The sequence below is a fragment of the Nannospalax galili genome, unplaced genomic scaffold (genome assembly GCF_000622305.1).
Source record: "Nannospalax galili isolate Female #2095 unplaced genomic scaffold, S.galili_v1.0 scaffold338, whole genome shotgun sequence".
NCBI classification, from domain to species: domain Eukaryota; kingdom Metazoa; phylum Chordata; class Mammalia; order Rodentia; family Spalacidae; genus Nannospalax; species Nannospalax galili.
In genome coordinates this window covers 340,276-360,060 of record NW_008340849.1, presented here as the reverse complement: position 1 = coordinate 360,060, position 19,785 = coordinate 340,276, and the positions used below count along the sequence as shown (strand labels likewise).

At 37.8% G+C, this 19,785-nt stretch overlaps 1 protein-coding gene across 1 annotated transcript in view; it reads left to right on the top strand.

Moving 5' to 3' along the window:
• Positions 1–19,785, top strand: part of LOC103736344 (sodium/hydrogen exchanger 10-like) — a gene marked incomplete at its 5' end in the record, with an annotated part of 75,345 nt that overhangs the window by 1,897 nt on the left and 53,663 nt on the right. The window contains 5 exons of the mRNA XM_008835820.1: positions 735–816; positions 4,046–4,218; positions 9,725–9,850; positions 15,345–15,439; positions 19,636–19,755. Of these exons, the coding sequence (XP_008834042.1) occupies positions 735–816; positions 4,046–4,218; positions 9,725–9,850; positions 15,345–15,439; positions 19,636–19,755 (596 nt within the window). The remainder of the gene's footprint in view (positions 1–734; positions 817–4,045; positions 4,219–9,724; positions 9,851–15,344; positions 15,440–19,635; positions 19,756–19,785) is intronic.

The window sequence follows — 19,785 nt, the reverse complement described above, 5'->3', positions numbered from 1 at the left end:
TGGGGGTGGGGGGGTGGGGGTGTGTGTCCTAGTTTTGTGACTTCCTCATTCTGAGAAAAGTGTGACCCAAACTATAGAGAGAACTGCGTGAATAGGACCCAAAGGAGGCTTCTGGCTAGAAGCCTGAAAGACTGGGAACAAATGGAACAGCCTTCCCCCCTTCCAGCCTAGAGACACCCCTTCTTCAGGGATCTAAAATCATTTAACAGGAAGATGAAAAGAATTCAGTTATAAATCATTTAAAATAGCACCTGCTGCAAAACATAAGCTCAATTGTTTTCATTTATTTACTCTCAGTATTCATGCAAAGAGAATCCTGCTTATATTTGGCTCTCCTACAACTTTGCAAAGCTACATTTAATAATACAAAGAAGCAAAACATTTTAATTTTCAGATAAAGTTATCTCTAAAAATATCTTAACAGAATATGCTAGAATATTTCTCCCTTTACTGCATCCTAAGGCAAGATATTTGCAAAGAGCTTTGCAACCCCACCCCCACTCCCAAGAGGGAAGCTGCAGTCCTAATTCTGGTTTTACTCTAAAATGTGGCAGAAGTTGTGTGTATACAGTAAGAAGGCAAGTTCCAAGAGTACTTTTATCATGCCTGACATCCAACTTCCTTACCCACTATGCATATCCATTAGCAAAGCACAACCTAGTTCAATTTAGAATACAGAACTTATTATAATCAATTATCCTGAATACTTACTTGATGTATTTTCTCAATTCTAGATATTATTTCATGGAGTGTCAGTATGCTTAATTACTCTGATTGTCAATAGATTTGTTTTGCCAATGGCAGTTACTGAACTAGGTAAGACCTATTGCTTACTACTCTGAATGAAGAAAAAAATATTCTAAAAGCACCCAAAAGGAAAGTATAACCAAAGATTAAAGGGATCAATATAATTTTTTAAGAGTCCATATGTATAGCTAAAGGCTACATAACAAGAAACAATGCCAGACAGGAGATCCCTTCCTTTGAGTTATTGGCCAGGGTGACCCAAAAGACTCCCAGACAGTAACCCAGCATAGAACTGGGTAAATGAACAGCAGACCCCAATCTTACCTAAGGAATATTGACAACTGATTGCTGCTAGATGAGGAACAGCTGATCTTCCTAAAACAAGGATCTCTAGATAGGCTGACTAGATTCAGCAGATGGACAAGCACTGGGGAATGGCTGGGGGTACAATGACAACACAGTGGACAGTAACAGGGATGACAGAGTATATGGACTTGTGTGTGTGGAGGGTGATGGGTGGGTGCCATTTGGGAAGTGGGTATATAGATGAATAAGATTGTTTGGGATGTTATGTATGATTTATACACAAAAAATCAACAAATATATTTGAGGAGGAAGCATAAAAATTTACTTCATGTTAATTAGTAGAGGTGATAAGCATTACCACTGAAATCTACTTGATGACTTTATAGCCAAGGATCTGAGTATAACCGACTGTGACTAGTAATAATCAGATATATAGAGATTAGAGACACATGTGCAAGCATCTAGGTGTTAGTAGCATTAAAAAGGAATCTGGGGCTGGAGAGATGGCTCAGCGGTTAATAACACTGGTTATTCTTGCCGAAGACCCAGGTTCAAATCCCAGCATCCACATGGAAGCTAACAACTGTCCATAACGCCTGTCCCAGGAGATCTGAGAGCCTCTTCTGACCTCTGTGGGCATTGCATGACATGGGTGCACTTACCTACATGCAGGCAATACATGCATACACATAAAATAAAAATAATAAATAAAATTAAAAAAATTAAAAAATGAGTCTTTCTATAGGAAACATATTTTAAAATGAAATGGCGATCTTTTTTAGAGGTTAAAAACTCATTCAATTCTATGTCTTACCAGGTTTCTCCTGAGTTCAACATTGTATAACTGTATTAAGTCAACTAAAAATTTACAGCCGCTTTTGAAGGAGATGTATCCTTGCACTGGAAATTATTATTGAATATGTTAAAGCTGTAATGAAAAGCTTCTTCTAATCATGTGGCTATTAAATTAAAAAAAAAAAAAGAAGTACCCATTACAGAGAGTCCATTTAAATAGAAGTGAATGTTTTCTAGTTGAAGAGGACATTGAATCTTTGTGTAAAGGCATATACACGGTTCAGGTCAATAGCCTTATTTTAAAAGACTATTTACTTTAATCTAATATAACTAAAATAGTAATGTAAGTCTATCCAGTGATTCAATGAACATTTTAACAATGTCCTAGACACTAGACACTATTCTAATACATTGAATTGCATTCTGAAGACAGGTAAGTCTTTCTGAGCTGACAGAGCTCACACTGGAGTGAACAGCAGCCAGCAGTCAGCAGGTCAAGGTGTCTGTCAGATTCATTTATGCACCAAACTAAATAAACCACATAAGAAATAAAATAGAGAGGCTAACAAGTGCTGCCTTCCTGAGGAAGCTAGTAACTGTGTTCAAAGACAGAAAAGTCGTTGAGGGATCTGAACCTCAGAGATCATGCAGAATCATGCAGCCCTCTTATGGGTTTATAGTGCTCATGTGATTATGGAAGCTGGGTTCCAAGCACTTCAGTGTGAATGCCTGAGAAGCAAGAGATCCAGTGGAATAAGTCCAAAGGCAGAGAAGACCAGGTTGTAGGTCAGAGGCCATCGGGCAGACACAGTGAATTCTTTCTCATGCTGCCTTTAGTTCTATTCAAGCTACTGACAAAGTTATATTCAAACTTCAGACTGACTGAATAAGGTGCACTCATACTGGAGGGAGGGCTGTGATTTACTGTCTCCAGAAGCACCCTCACAGATATATCTCTATATAATATATATAATATATATCCAATATTATAATATCTAATTTTCTTCTTTGCCTCCTTGAGAGAAATTAGTTTGCTAAGTTTCTTGGTTGCAAGTCAAAGGGAGAGTGAGATATATGATGTCTTTTCTTCCAATTCACTATTCACTACAGGCAAAGAGGCTAGTATGGCCACTTTAAAAAGAAAAGTTCCAGAAGCCTAAGACTGATTTTCCTAGTTACAGTCCATAAAAGAGGTTAAGTGGGCAATGTTAATACAAACACTGAGTTATAAGCCTTTCTTTCTTGTAGTATATGAACATGTGTCTTGGCAGTAGGAAACAAACCCTATTGTCGCCTTTGAAAAAGCAAACAGAAAGCAAGTGAACTGGTTTTCTTCTTGAGAGAAGTTAGCTTAGTAAGTTTCTATTTAAGCTGAAGACATTGAGGAAGGGCTGTAATTTACTCTCTAGAAGCACTCTTACAGATATACCTAGAATGTTGCTTAACCAAATATCTAGGTATCCTGTGGTCCAGTCACATTGACGCATTGAACAATCACACCTCTGCTCCTGTTTCCTCATCTAGAAAACTGGGAGAGAAGACTCACCTTAAAACAAAACTAAGACAAATAAAATCCTTAGTACATATAAAATGCTGAGTCACATTTTCTTAGCATATTGTAAGCATTTGATAAACATTAGCTATAAATCTTAATATTGTATCTCAGGAGGAGTATGAAAGTACAAATATTTGAATTGTTAGCATTTTTATTGGATAGTTATATTGAATCTTTGTTTAAAAATGGTTAGTGTAGGACGGGGAAAATGGCTCTGTGGGTAAAGCGCTTGTTGCATAAGACTGAGGACTTGAGTTCAGAATCTCAGAACCCACATAAGAAAAGCCAGTGTGGCAGCAGGTACCTATAAACTTAGCACTGGGTGGCACCAACCAGCCAGTGAATCTAACCCAAACTGTGACCTCCAGGTTCAGGGAAAGACCTTGCCTCAAAAAAAGTAAGGTGGCAACATAATTGAGGTAGACATTCTGAAAACCTTTGGCCTCCACATTGAAACGCATGAGCCAGTGCACCAGCACACATTTGCATCTCTCTCTCTCTCTCTCTCTCTCTCTCTCTCTCATATACATATGCACAAATGATTAGTGTTGATAAGTAAATAACAAAAGGAAAAAGGAAATTTTATAGTTCTTATCAAAATTGTGTCCCTGTTGTTTGTAAAATGTGCTCTTTGCTTCAAAGGTCTTCATGATGTCATGACAAAATATAAATATATAATGTATAAATATTATAGATTCCAACACTTTCAAGAGTTAACCAAATCTATAGCCATGGCACTCAAATTTGACAAAGGTCTTGCCAATGCAGACTGGAACATGGTTGAAAAGGCAATTGAACTTCAAAATCCATATACAGTAAGCATATAATATCTTTCTATTCCATTAGAGTGAATACGATTGCTATTAAATATAAATCAAACCAGGAATATTAATTCACAATTGTTAATGTTTTTAATTTAATGTTAGAGTTTTATTGATAACTCCTTGTTTTCTTAGTAGTGAGAATATCTTAAGAAATTTTGTGGTTCTTGTGTGACAAAGTAGAAGTCACAACTCATTTGAGTATGTAAGAAATATATGCAAATTAAAAAGAGGGTGGCAAATTTCATTATTTCATCTTTCTTTACTGCTGAATAGAACTCGATTGTGTAAATATACCACATTTTTGTTAACCACTTGTCAGTTGAGGGACACTTAGTTTGCTTCCATCTCTTAGCTATTGTGAAAAGAGCAGCAACAAACATGGTTGTACAAGTGTCTATAAAATAGGATAAGTCCTTTGGGTTTATGCCAAGGAGTGGTATAACTAGGTCATACAGTAGGTTCATTTTTAGTTTGTTAAGAGTTCTGCACACTGTTTTCCATAGAGGCAGCACAAGTTTGCAATCCCACCAGCAGTGAATGAGTGTTCCCCTTTCTCCACATCCTCGCCAGCATTTGGTATTATTTGTTCTCTTGAACATAGCCAGCCTGATTGGGCTAAGGTGATACCTTAGGTGGTTTTAGTTTGCATTTCCCTAATTGCTAACAATGTTGAACATTTTTTGAGACATTTCTTAGCCGTCTTTCTTTCTTTGAGAACTCTGTTTAGATCTTTAGCCCATCTTTTAATTGGATCATTTGATTTCTCGATTCTTTGTTTTTTGAGTTCTTTATGTATTCTGGATGTTAAACCTTTGTCAGATGTGTCACTGGTAAAGATGCTTTCCCATTCTGTAGGTCTTAGTTTAATGAGGTCCCACTTGTTGATTGCTGACCTTAATTCCTGAGCAACTTCTGTCCAATTTAGAAAGTCCTTTCCTACACCTATATCTTGTAGGTTACTGTCAATATTTTCTTCTAATAGGTTCAGGGTTTCCAGTTTCACATGGATGTCTTTGATCCATTTGGAGTTGACTTTTGTGCAGGTGAAAGATAAGAATCTAATTTCATTCTTCTACAGGTGGAGATCCAGTTTTGCCAGCACCATTTGTTGAACATGCTGTCTTTCCTCCATTGTGTACTCTTGGCACCTCTGTCAAATATCAGGTGGCTGAAATTACATGTACTCAGGTTTGGACCTTCAATGATGTTCCATTGATACATGTGCCTGTTCTTGTGCCAGTACCATGCTATTTTTATGACTATGGCTCTGTAGTATACTTTGAGATCTGGTATAGTAATCCCCCCCAGCGTTGCTCTTGGTGCTCAGGGCTGCTTTGACTATCTGGGGTCTTTTATGCCTCCATATGAATTTAAGGATGTATTTTTCTAATTCTGTGAAGTATGTCACGGGGTTTTTGATTGGGATTGCATTGAATCTATATATTGCTTTTTAACAATATTAATTCTTCCAATCCATGAGCATGGGAGATCCTTCCATCTCCTGGTGACTTCCTCAATCTCTTTAATGATTTAAAATTTTCATTGTAGTGATCTTTGGTGTGTTTTGTCATATTTATTCCAAGATATTTTAATTTTTTTCTGGCACTTGTGAAAGGGAGAATTTCCCTGTATTCTTTCTCCAGTTGCTTATTATTAGTATATAGAAAGGCTACTGATTTTTGTAGATTGATATTATAACTTCCACTATACTGAAAGTGATGATCAGTTCTAGGAATTTTCTGGTGGAACTTTTGGCATCTCTCTAGGTATAGTATCATATCATCTGCAAAAAGGGATAGTTTGACCTCTTCTTTTTCAATTAGTACTCCTTTAATTTCCTTATCCTGTCTTATTGCTCTAGCAAGAGTTTCAAGCACTATGTGGAGATTGTGGGCATCCTTGCCTGGTTCCTGATTTTAATGGGAATGCTTCCAGTTTTTCTCCATTTAGAATAATATTGGCTGTGGTTTTGTTGTATATAGCTTTAATTATGTTGAGGTATGTTCCTTCCAGTCCAATTCCCTCTAGGACTTTGAACATAAATGCATGCTGAATTTTGTCACTTCTGAAATATTTGTCACATGCTGAATTATTCACTTCTGCATCTATTGAGATGACAATGTGGTTTTTGTCTTTGAGTCCGTTTATATGATTAATGACGTTTATTGGCTTGTGTATATTGAACCATCCGTACATTTCTAGGATAAAGCCTACTTGATTGTGGTGAATGATCTTTTTGATGTGTGTCTGTATGTGGTTTGCAAGTATTTTGTTGAGAATTTTTGCATCTATGTTCATTAAGGATATGGGTCTATAGTTTTCTTTTTTGGTTGTGTCTTTACCCGATTTGGGTATTAGAGTGATGCTGGCTTCATAGAAGGATGTTGGATGTTCTCTATCATTTTAAATAATTTAAATAGTTTTGGTTGGAGGTCTTCTTTAAATGTCTCATAGAATTCTGTAGTAAATCCATCTGGGCCTGGGCTTTTTTTAGTTGGGCGACTTTGTATTACTGTTTCAATTTTTCTTATATGTTATCATTCTGATTAAACTGTTGATCTCTTCTTGGTTTAACTTTGGAGGTTCCCATGATTTCAGACATCCATCCATTTCTTTTACATTTGCAGATTTAGTAGCGTATAGGTTTTTAAAATATTCCCTTATAATGGTTGGATCTTTTGGGTGTCTGTTGTGATGTTTCCCCTTTCATCTCTGATTTTGTTGATTTGGATTTGCTCGTTCTTTCTATTGGTTAACTGTGTTAAGGGTCTGTCTATCTTGTTTAGCTTTTCAAAGAAATTTGAAAATTTGCAGGTAAATGGATGGTTCTAGAACATGTTATACTCAGTGAAGTAACACAGACTCAGAAAAACAAACGACATATGTTCTCCCTCATATGTGGCTCCAAGCACCAAATTATTTTAAAGTCCATGTCCTTTTAATAAGAAGATGCTATACAGCAGTCCCTTCTGCATGAAATAACTACCATCATCATGACTTCAGCTGAGCCTGATCACTAAACATAGTCACAATTGGGCTTGCTGAGGGTTGAGCTCATTCATTAAAGGAGTGCCAAGCAGGGTCACTGGGCCCTCACCTGAGTATCCAGCTACTCTTCCCAGTCAACTATTCTAGCCTTAGAAGACAAAAGAAAAACGAGGAGGAACCTAATTGAGCTTTTGGAAGCCTTTGTTAAGACATTCCAATGGACTCTCATATGAACATTTGAAAATTGCCCTATTCTGACTTTTTTCTAGTTCCCTGTCTAGAACTTGTAATGCTAGTTAGCACCAGTCAAGGATCTTCTTTTCTAGAGTTAAGAGTTATACAATTTGGGAGACTTTTAGATAGACCCACTGAAGGGGGTACCCCAATTGCCTCACCCTGTGTCCCTGTTCAGCATGGAAGAAGCAGAGCAGTCTGTGTCCCAATTCTCTATCAGCTATTTGGGTAACCTCTTCAGATGGTGGTGTGATAAGAATAGGAGGTAGAAATTGGCTAGGCAGTTAGGGTAATAAAGCCCCAAAGAAAAGTAGCCAGTTTCTTGGCTAAAACTCACAATGTCCTTGGGCTGTTAACAACATACTCTGTTCCAAAGGCCAAAAATGTCAAAAATATTTGGGGGCTCTTATCTAATCCTTAAAAGATTTTAGGGTAGCTCTTCAGAGGAGGAAATGTTAGAGTAGCAAAAAGATGAAAGAGTACATGAAGTTATCAGAAAAAAAGTAATGAGGAGATATGGGAGGAGTTGGAGGGGAGGGAGTGGGCATATATGCCTGTATGAAATTCACAATAAATTATTCACAATAAATTCACAATAAAAGATACCATAAAGAGTGAGCTTGTGAAATGCCTACATTTACTAGATCGGGGGTGCAAATAGTCTTATGTTCAGTTATTTTCTCATCATTTGCTTAGGTAATTATGTTTACTAAATACTTGTTACAGCCTAATTTATGGTTATTACCATTTTATAATATAAAATAGAATTCAAGGTCAGCATCATAAATTTATCTGTGAGTGAAATAGCACCTTCTATATCTTAGAGCTACTTTAGAATCTCTCTCATCAGACTTATTCATTTAAAAGTACTCAATATACATTATCCCAGGCTTCATGAGAACATTTCTACAAGAAAAATATTCTCAGCACATGAATCAGTCATGGTTCCCATAAAGGAAATAGAACACTAAACACTCTTCCTTTGCTAAGTCCTATGTCATGTTAGTCTTCACTGTGGTATTTTATCATATAATATGAAGGGCTAGTTTCTGGGAGTATCATGGCTTAGACTCTCTGAAGTAGGACTCTTGCAAGTTCATTCCATATCCACTAAGCCCTGCTTGAAGCTATTAGGTGGGTCTCAGAACCCAGCCCTGTCTATATAAGAACACAACCAGAATTTCTGCATAGACAAGTACCAGTCATTTCCAAGGGTTTCTTCAGTTGTACTCAATCTTGGATTATGTCATTTTGCTGACTCATCTGCATCAGAATCATCTAGAATATTGTCTAAAAATGTTGAGCTCCCAGCTTCCACCTTGGAGATTCTGGTGCAGACTATATGGGTTCCATGCATTTTTAATCCACTACCCATCTGGTCTTGATGCAGAGTCAGTACTGAGGTCACTGTTCCAGCACTTGATTAGTTTCAAAAGTCAGATGACAAAGACTGGCTTGGTCCTCTTTATGATGTACTCAGGGGGTTATTACAGCATTGCAGATGGAGTTCTGCCCTTGGACTCAGAATATCTGATTTATATCCTTGCTTTTAATGAGCTGCATTTTTTGTACGGACTTGAACCTAGAGCCTTGTACATGCTAGTCAAGCACTCTACCACAGAGCTATAGACCAACACTCTTTTCTATTTTCCATTTGTTTTAAAACAAAGTCTCACTAAGTTACATGGAGTGGCCTTGTGAACCCATTTTGTAGCCCATGCAAGCCTTGACCTTAAAATCCTCCTTCCTCAGCCTCCACAGAGCTGGAAATATAGGCCTGTTTTCCTAGGTCTGTTTTGTGATGTTCAGCAAATCATTTTCTCTAAGCTTCAGTTTTTCTCATCGGTAAATTTTCCACATTCCCATCTCTAATTCACGCACACCTTTTATTCAACCACAATGATTCATTGAAACCAGTGGCTGTCAAACTTTTAACTGCAGAAGATGAGTATGTGCATTTCCAACAGTCCCTCAGGTGCTGCCAAGGCTGTTGGAGGACCACACAGGACTACTAGCTCAAAGTGTTATATATGTGGCAGCTTTCAGTCTTTTAATGATGCCTCAGAAAGGTAGAATATAACTTCTTCCCCCACAGCGTGGCAGTTATTTTGTCTCTTCCAGACCTGAGCAAATGGTGAGGATATTTGAGATAATGAGGGAGAATTTCAGCATTTTTCTTACCTAACTAGAGTGAAATTTGCTTGAGGTTTCTGCTAAACAATAAATTAATATTGAATTACCATTTTTTTGCTTCTTTTCATTTGCTTTTACTTAGTTGAACAAAGAAGAAACAACAGAACACCAGAAGTGGAAATGTCCAGACTGTAACAAGGAAATAGATGAAACACTTGACATTGAAGCAATGGAGCTGGCCAACAGGCATCTCCTGTCAGCACAAATAGTGAGTTAAAGTTAGTAGAATTTGTCCATATTTCAACTAAGTCATCAATTTATATTAGCCACAATGTTGCTTGTATGCCCATGTAGCAACAAAGTACATGAACTTTATGAATAATACAATTTTCAGCCTATACATTTTTTAAAGCCTTAAAATGTAATCATCTGGGATTCCCTTTGGCCACCCTCACCAGCAACTCAAAAGAAGGTATCTTCTATCTGGCATTGTTGCTTGTTATGTAGCCTTTAGCTATGCATATGGACTCTTAAGAAATTATATTGACCCCTTTAATCTTTGGTTATACTTTCCTTTTGGGTGTTTAAGGCCATACAATTGGCCCAGATAAATCAATTTATTTTTACTCTTAAGGCTTTTTGAGGATCTGTTCCTCAGGGGTCACATGGACTTGGGAGGAGCCCCTGGCTCCTTTCTTTTACCAGTTCCGCCTATGTGAAGATAAGTCAAAGGTCCTGCTCGATCATGGCTGGCTTTGCTTCGAAGCATGGAGGAAATGATTCCTCTGTGACGACCCTCCTCTTTGTAGACTGGACACTGGTTCAAGTCTATCTCATGGGGTCTCCATGGCCTCCTTGATCAAGAGGACAGGTGACTCACCACAGTTACAGGACATTTTGAGAGATGCTCATAGTCCCCTGGAACTAGTCGACCTAGGAGGGCAAGGAGCAAAAAGTGTCCTTTATGTCCCTCTGACCAAATTAGTATAGGCCTCAAAGTATGTCTGTTAAACATCCAAGAAGGTTAGTTGCACCAGTCTGGTACTTTTAATTACTGTGTGCCATGTAGATAAATCTTGGGCAAAGACCAATTGTTCTCAGATAAACTTTGCCTAGACATGTATTATATTCTTTGATCTGGTTGTATGTATAATTTGTCAGTAGGTTGTTGGACTAATATGGTTCCCTCTGGTTTTTAAAACTAGCTAGGCCTTATTTATCTCTCCCATTTTCACTAAATCTCTCAATAAATGCAGGTAGAGGGCATTGTGCTCTCATTCAAATCTTGGTTAAAAATTAGAGAAATTCTGTTGTGTAGAAGTGAACAAGACTCTGGGAAATTGCTAACTGCTTAGCTCTGGCTTCTAGCCAGATCAGGATCTTGACTGCCAGTTTTCTCACCCTCTCAAAGCATTCATGCTAGACCTTCTTGTTGCATGTGGAACTATCACAAAGGCCTCAACTATCCCAGCAGTTCAGGAGACTAAGCCTTCTGCTTTCTCAAAGTAGAGCTGGGATAGCTGTAAGCAGTGAATGTGCCCTCTTCAATAGTAATCAAGGCAGACAAGTTCCCTTAAAGTCAACTTTCTCCAGAACATAAGTAACTTTAAACATCTGAGGCAGTTCCATAATGGGTGAATGGTATGCACACCTGGTGCTGAATCCCACCCACTCATTTCCTACCTGTGATATCAAATTAAGTGTTACCACCTGCAGGGCAATAATTTCCTCCCACACAGCTAGGTTAACTCCAGGGAAAGTTATGGCTAGCTTGTGCTGATGCTCCAGAGGTCATCGTCATTGAGGTAGATGAACAAAAGCCAGTTTCCCTTGGAATGTCTTTGAGTGGCTTCTAAAGCAAAGGAAGCAAACTTTGTAAGCTAAGTAAGCCAGCAGCCATGAGTACAAAAATGCAGGTCAAAGGAAACAGTGGAACAAGAAAGAGCAGTCAGACCACAATTTCAAATAAAAAGGTTTGGAAACTAGGAAGTAGAGCCAGTCCTGACCTGACAATGGGGTAAGCTGGCTAACCCTGCTTGACTCCTTTTAACTGTAATAACTTCTCCTTTTCATTAGGAAAACAGAAAGGAAAGTTTGCAGAAATTGGCCTATAAGACTACAAAAAAAAAATGACAATAATGGAAACAACATACAACTTGCTGTGACATGGTTAAGGAACTGGAAATCACTTTTCTATTTTTTTTTTGCAAAAGCCTCCAAATCAGAGCATTTAATACAACAGAATTAAAAAAATAGAATATGAATGTCACATTATAGAAATATCACCTACTTGTACAATTACATAATCTATATCTATCCAAATGTGCTATGTGTGGAGTATTACTCTCAAACCTGGTAAAGCAGACTATTTTCAAACTACTTCCAAAATGTTTATGCTCAGTGTTCCGTGTTACATACAGAGCTGTCATCCACTTCCCGCTAAAATACACAGCCTATTCTGACTATCCCCTGAAGCCCAAACCTCAGCTTCCACCTCCTCTCACTAGAATGGACCAGTTGGCCATGTGTCCTCCTTTGTGCATTTTCCCTGCTACTTCTGCACAAATACAGATGTGCATTTTATCTTGTTCGTTGCTTACTCCACATCGCCACAAAGCTCAGCCTCTCTGGTGATGTGCTTACCACACAGTTTTGTAATCAGTCTTCTATCTAGACCCCCAAAGGCTCTCCATGGTCACCACCACAACCTGTTTCTGGCCCCATTCCTATTGTCACACAAATTTCGTGCATGTACACACACAGACATGCACACAGACAGACAGACACACACAGTGTTTGCCCAGGGTTAAAAACTGTATGTCATTTTACTTAATATTTGTTTTGTAAATTTTGTTATTAGTTTTTACCTTTTAACACAGTTCATTTTCCTTCCTAGGCAAATCTAGTAAAGCTAGTAATACCCTGAAGACTGTGGTTCATGAATATATATATATATATATATTCATTTCATATAAACTTGTCTATTCAGTGAGCAGCACAATGTGTGGAGCATAGTCAGTGCTCAGTGTTTCCTCAGTGAACCATCTGAACAATGTAGTATTTACAGGAACAAGAAGCTGCTGTTTTAGCATCTCAAGGTTCTTTGTTGTCTTTTGCTGTTTTAGATACAGGGCCCTGCCTACCATGTCTTCTTTCCTTTTGTCTGGAATATACACTGCTTTTCCTTTATTTCTGTCTGTTTGGGCAGGTTAAATATATATCTCTCATAAGTTCAATATTTCAAAACAGTTTTGTTACTTTCTCTTTATTTCAGTTTTTAATTTTATATTTTTCTTCTAACAATCATGCTAATTAGTTACTTTGTAAACAAGCCTTTTACAGATAGACATTCTTAGACATGCATCCTTCAAAAGGTTGATATTTGTCACTGATATCACCAGTGCCTAACCAGACTGTACAATTTACCTCTAATGGTTTAGCAGTCAGGCATGCCCAACCTTTTGACATTGCAAAATGGCATTAGTATTTACAAAGTTCACATTCAAAAACCATGCAATCAAGTTACAAAAAAATCACAGACACAAAGAAAATCTCACAATGTTCTAAGTAAGTTTACAAATTTATGCTGGGCTACAGTTAGCGTCATCCTCAGCTGCATGCATCTGTATGCGGCCTTCAAACAGCAGGTTTGACATCCCTGTAGCTAGGGTTTCTATACACTAATTTAGAAAAAGCAATTGATTACTAGATTTCTAAAGAATTTTTTTCAACCTAAAAAAATAAAAGTTGTACCCGATTAGTGATATAGTCATATAAAAACAATGGAGTGAAACACATAAAATTAATATTTATGGAATTAAATGTAGCCTTTTTCCTGCTTATATATTTGAAGAGTAATGTTTATTTCCTTGTAGTTTAAAGTTTCTTAAAGGTTAGAAAGTCATTTGCACATTTTAATTGATTTCAGGGAAATGTGGTATCCAAGAACCATCTAAACAAACGCAGGAGACACTGCTTGCTGTCCTGCTTTCACTGTTATTTGTGTGACTGGGACTGTTCTGTTTATTCTTTATTTTCCCCCAGGTACAAAAGAGGGGACTTAGCTGACAGCGTGACCTCTTCAGTTCTGTTTATCACAGTCTAGGCTTTCTGTGATACCAGCCCCTGAACCTTTCTGAAATCTTGCCTCAAATGTTTCTTGTCTGCTATAACATCTCTGTTGGTATTTTGCTTCTGTGCTATGTATTTTCTCAATCAGGAAATCTAATTTTTCAAAGTAAGTTTGATCTGCTCAACTCACTCCATGTGGTTCTAGTCTGTCTTCATCTTAGCTCACTTTTTATGTTTATTGTCCTTTGTTGACTGCATTTCTGCAATCTCAAGTCTAAGGCTCACAGCTACCAACAGTGGTAATAACTGGTCTATTACAGTCTTCAAAGCTTTAAGCCTCAGTCTAGTCTAGGTAACTGAGATGATATAGTCTCTACTATTGTATATGGCTGCTGAGAGAGCCCAACAGAACATGGTATTTTGTAATGGAGACAGGAAGACAAACCTCAAATTCAGACAAATGGAGTCTCTAATGTTATCCTGGGAAAGCTCTTAATTCTCTCTCTCTCTCTCTCTCTCTCTCTCTCTCTCTCTCTCTCTCTCTCCTCTCTTCATGTCTGTGAAACATTGATTAGAATAGCTTCTTCATAAAATTATTACAAAAATGCAAAGCGCATATAGACCAGTTAATTCAACCACAATTACTTGAATTAACTGTTTTCAAAATTCTTCTTTCATTCTGGCAAGAATGATCATTTAACAACTTAGATTTTTCCTGTCTAACCACTTTGCCACTCGTGTTTCTAGGCTCTTGTGGATCCATTTCATTTTTTCCTACTATTTTTAAGAACAATGAAAATATTTTAATCTTCTGTTGTTTTATAAGTACTTTGATGCCGTTTAAGAAAAAGCATTCTATTGAATCCCTGTTATTATAGACAAATAAAATTTTTAAATTGTGTGGCAGATTAGGCATGGGCTTCTTGTATGTTGGATAAGTGCTTGACCCCAACTATAAGGAGCTTTTTAATTCCACATCCTCAGAGTTAGTTTATTTTTCTTTCCAGCATCCTTCAAGAATAAAACTGTTGTAACATTGATAAGTGATTGAGCAGAGAGAATGCCTGCTTGGAACCCAGGAATCCATGATCATTGAATCCGTTATCCAAGTTTAGAAGGTTGGGCTATCTAGTGATTCTCAACCACGTTCAGCACACTCATTCCAGGCCCCTAGGGCATAAGATGGTGGTTCCCACAGTGTCAAACATAGTCCCTGAAGCGGGGGAGATTTCCAATAAATGTAGTTTTTTTTGTTTTTTTTTTGTTTTTTTGCAGAACACTGAAAGTTCCTTTATCTTCCTAATAGACTGTAAAAAGCATTCTGTTGGCTAATGTTTGAGAACATTGAATTGAATAAAGATGCAAACTGAGATCCTTGTAATCCTTTAGGATTTCCAACAGCCTTATATGATAGGAATACAGTTTGCAACAATTCACAGAGCTATGACTATGCTTTGGATACCTGGTTAAGGACAATTTCCTGCAGACCCAGCTTATTCCACCCAAAGTCCAGATTTAAGTTCTGTGCTAACCTAGTGGGTCTGGCATCTATAGAAAGATTCTGTTCTCAAGCATACTGTAAATTTGGGGTATTTGGGCTATTTTTTTTCACAGATTACTTTTCTGTAAAGGTGGTAATAAGTTTCCACTGTGTCCACAGTATATAATAATTGAATCAACATTTCTTTTAGGCAAGCTACCAACGACAATACAGGGATGAGATTCTGACCCAGAGCACATTGCAGGTCTTAGTAGGTGCTGCAGGAAGTTCTGGAGAGAAGGGAGAGTAAGTATGTTGTCAAGAGCAGGCTTCTGTCTAAAGGTATTGCATTTTTTTTTTTTTTTTTTTTTTTTTGGTGGAGGTTAGTGTGTGGGCGTTCACCTTGGTTCATCTGGCAATACATTCACAAACCTCTCCCTGCTCTGTACCCCACACTCAAGCCAAATCGCCTACTTTGAGTTTCTTAAACTTGCTATACTCTTTCAGGCAGGTTTCTTCAGATGGAAATAATCTTCCCTTTCCCTCTTTTTTTAAGTTTTTTTTGTTCCCCCATCTGCAAAGCTAAACTGTGGTGCACTGCTTTTCCTTGTGACTATATGAATACAGGACCAAGGGTGTGTGAAAACACTCCTTAAACACCACAGGCACATCTACCCACTGCATAGGTAGATCCTCCCACATGCTCTGTTAATACCCAGCATGCATGTGTAATTGTCTAATGATTCCCTTAAATGAGAGTCTCTACCATAGAGCAGTGGCTTTCCCAGAGCTGGTGTGTCGGGGAGTATCCACGCAGAGTACAGAAGGACTCTGATTGGGAGAAGTAAACCACAATAGAGTTGCCACAGTGTCCAGGCAAAGTAAACACACCTTTCAGTTCTAGACCTCACTCTCGATGCCAAAGAAACTCAAATCTTCAACTGAAATGAGCCTGAACCCGTTTCAGAGTCTGCTTAGGTCTATACCACAGGCTCATCATCCCATACACAAGGCTGGACTATAGTGTGGACTATGTACCTAAATGTAATATGCCAGCCTTGTGTTCACTCACTTGTACCAGCTTGTACAGAAGAATAAAGCTGTGTGAGTGTCCAGAAATTGCAGCATAGTTACACTGCAATTCGAGAGCAGATCTTCCAAGAGTCTAAGACTGTTCATTTCCAGCCTATTCCTGCAATCACTGTGACAACCTTGTGTGTCCAGCTAGGAAGACAGAACATACATTATTTAAAATTCAAGCTGCTGGGGATGGAGAGGTGGCTCTGCATTAAGAGCACGATACTTCTCCTCCAGAAGACCTGGATTTGAATCCCTACACCCATACATGGTGCCTAACAACTGTTCATAACTCCACTTCTAGGGGATCTGATGCCCTCTTCTGACCTCTGTGGGCATTGCCCAGCATGGGTGCACTTACATACATGCAGGCATAACTTTCTCAAGTAAAGTAATACTTACAGACATGTAGACAATACACTCATACACATTCTTATACTCACATAAAATAAAACAAAAATACCAAAATAAAATAAAATTCAGGATTCTTGATTTATAATGTTTAAATATTTCCATATATAATACAAGGCTGGGGTGGCAGTAGAATGCCACATTATAGCAATGCCAGAATAAAGACAGCCTGACCCTTCACACACATGTTAGCTAAAAAGGGACCTGAACTGCTCTGAGAACCTGCTCCTTCAGATCTCTCCCAGAACTGTCCTCTTGAAGCAAGGTCTAACTTTGTCTTTTATCAAAACAGCATGTCCAACATGAAATGGGGAAGGAAAAAGAAGAAGAATTTTGCTTATTGGGGATTCTACCCTCGACCCCTACTTACCTAGAATAGCTCACACAAGTTCAAACAGATGTTCTCAATAGAATACCACCTATTGTTTGCAGCACAAATGATATAATTATCTTGTTGCTTTCAAGCAACATCCTCTGCTTGCAGCACTTACTATGCAAAACATATACACGCATTCATGCATTTCTCCAGGTCAAAGGCACGGAAGGGTCATGAAAGATTAAAGTCATATGCTCAAGGTCTAGTAAGTTTGTTTTACATTATAGGCAAGCTGAGATAGTATTAAATGATCTCAAACATAAGATGAATGTTTTGGTCGCAAGGTTAGGTAAAAGTCATTTGTCCAGAGCATGTCCATATTGTACAAGTCATTCCCACACAAGAGCCTCCATTTGCCCTCTAAATTCAGATCTTTCGAATGCTTAGATGATCTCTGTAGATTGAAGGAGTTTGGAGAAAAAGGCTGGGCAATGTACTAATTCGAAACAATACAATGTTGTCTTTAAAGAAGACAGATGTACAATACGTAGTGGATCCTTTTAAATGAATGAATAAATGCTACCATACAAATCACTGTCATTACATTGTTTAGGAAGGGCAACATAAGAAAAATAAAGTAACCTAGAGCAGTTCAGCCCACTGCCTTGAATTTTTCCCCTTTAAATTAAGCACAAAGGCAGAAGCAATATATGTTTATGAGAAGCCAGGGTGAAGTCACACCTAGAGAGTGTCATAGGGCCCAGGGGCATGGGCACAAACAGTTGAAGGACTCAAGTGGACAGTATATGACTTTTTAATATATGACTTTTTATTCAGCATGTAGGAAGCATAAGTTCAATGTCAATATTTAAGCCATGTGCCAGGCACTACAGGGAGTATCAAGGCTAGCACCATGTGTTCCCTGAACTCCTAGAGAACTACTGATTACACTTGCATTCAGTACTTGCTTCTTTGTTTGGCTTCCTGGGAATTGATTTTGCTATACCCAGCTCATTCCAACCATTAACTCCACACGTTTGGGTTTCCTGTGGCAAGAAAACCAAGTCTAAAAATCTCAGATATGGATGGTTTATACAAGGGGTGCCAGAACTTATGCAAAATGCCTACGCAGCTGCCTGAGAAATATACTTGGAAAACATAATTTATTCTTATTTAGTGCTGTGTCAGGCATGTTTCTGAACACTTACCATGAATTATCCACTTTTATTCCATAAACTTCCGTGAGAGAATTGCTTTAATTATCTTTGTGCTATAGACACTGAAAATGAAACAGAGAGATTAAGTAATTTACCCAAGGTCATTTGTCTGATGAATTACAGAGCTGGAACAAAAAGCCAGGATGCTTCACTATCCAGCCAGAAAGATCATGCTCGTTCCCTAAGTCAGGTCTAAAGTGAACACATTTGTGTGAAATAGTAATTTAAGATCCTGAATTGCTTAGTAATTTGGGCTGTACATGATCACACACTGATATCAAAGAATTTTGGGGGTAATAGGAATCTGTAAAATTGCCAGATCATAATTGAGACATTTATTCCTTCAGCAAGGTTTCTGAATTCTCCAGAACTCTGTTACCTGAACTCTTAGGTAGAGACTGTTCTCTTACATATTATCTCTGTGATACTTCTTTATAGTAGTGATGTGTTTCATCCCAATGATCTGCTGGAGCCATAAGGACAGAGACCAGTATTTCTTCATGGTTTATGCATAGCACATAGCAAGAAAAGTAGATTTCAATAAATATTTGCAATTTTTAGGTGAATCAGATTGTATAGGCATTCAATATATTTCGTGTAATTATTATGTTGAATCTTGAAGAGCTGAATGGTTCGTTCTTATGTTAATTATATAATTCCATTAATATACCTATAGCAGAAAACTATACACATTTAAGAGTAAGGAGATATAATCAAGAGAAAGGACAAAATCAGCCATTGAACTTGGGTTTCCAGTGTCCTTCCATTAACCAACATGGTAAGATAGAGCTAGAGACTCACTGTCTTTCTAATAAAAACAATGAGAGAACCTGGTCAGCAGCTCATAAATTCCTTATAAAACTAAGACACCTGGCCTTGCTCACTGCTCCCAGATCTGAGCTACTTCAACATAAAAGTCAAAAGAAATCTACAAGCAATTTCTGGTAAGTGCTACCAAAATGTCTTTCAGTCTTTTGTGACATTGACGTCTCCAGGTTAACATTTTACCCTTCTACAGTCGGTTGAACTTGACTGCTTGACTTGAAAGTGAAATAACAGATACAGAAACATGTGTGAGGTGGACTAGATACTTTATGCTTTCTCATTTAACTATCCCACGCGGACATAGCTATGTTCACCTCCGTGAACAAGTGTGTTAGTGAATTTCTTCATTACCAGACAATGGAGGATCCAAAATGAAAACCTGTAAATATCTGAATGTCAAATATTTTAACCATAGTAGACGTTTTCTCTGTGATCCTTGACTTTTCTAACACCTACTTGTATCCCCAATTATTTTCATGCTTTTAATGAGTTGGTCTTGCAACTTAAACTCATTATCACATGTCTAATGTGTCTTCAGTTCATGACCTGAAGCTGTACTATGAAAATGTCTCTAGTCATCATTGCACGAATGTTTCCTGCTGTCTGGCAATATTATAAGGAACTTATCTCAAAATGTAATGATTTCTTTTTTTCAGATATATGAGTCCTGAGACTCTAAAGACATATTCTGAAAGTAAAAAATTCCTTTCCTTCATTAGAGAATTACTGCTCGATTGGGCCTATAATACTAAAAAGGATAAAGTGGTTCCATCAAAGTAAGTACTCCAGAAACAAGAAATATGACA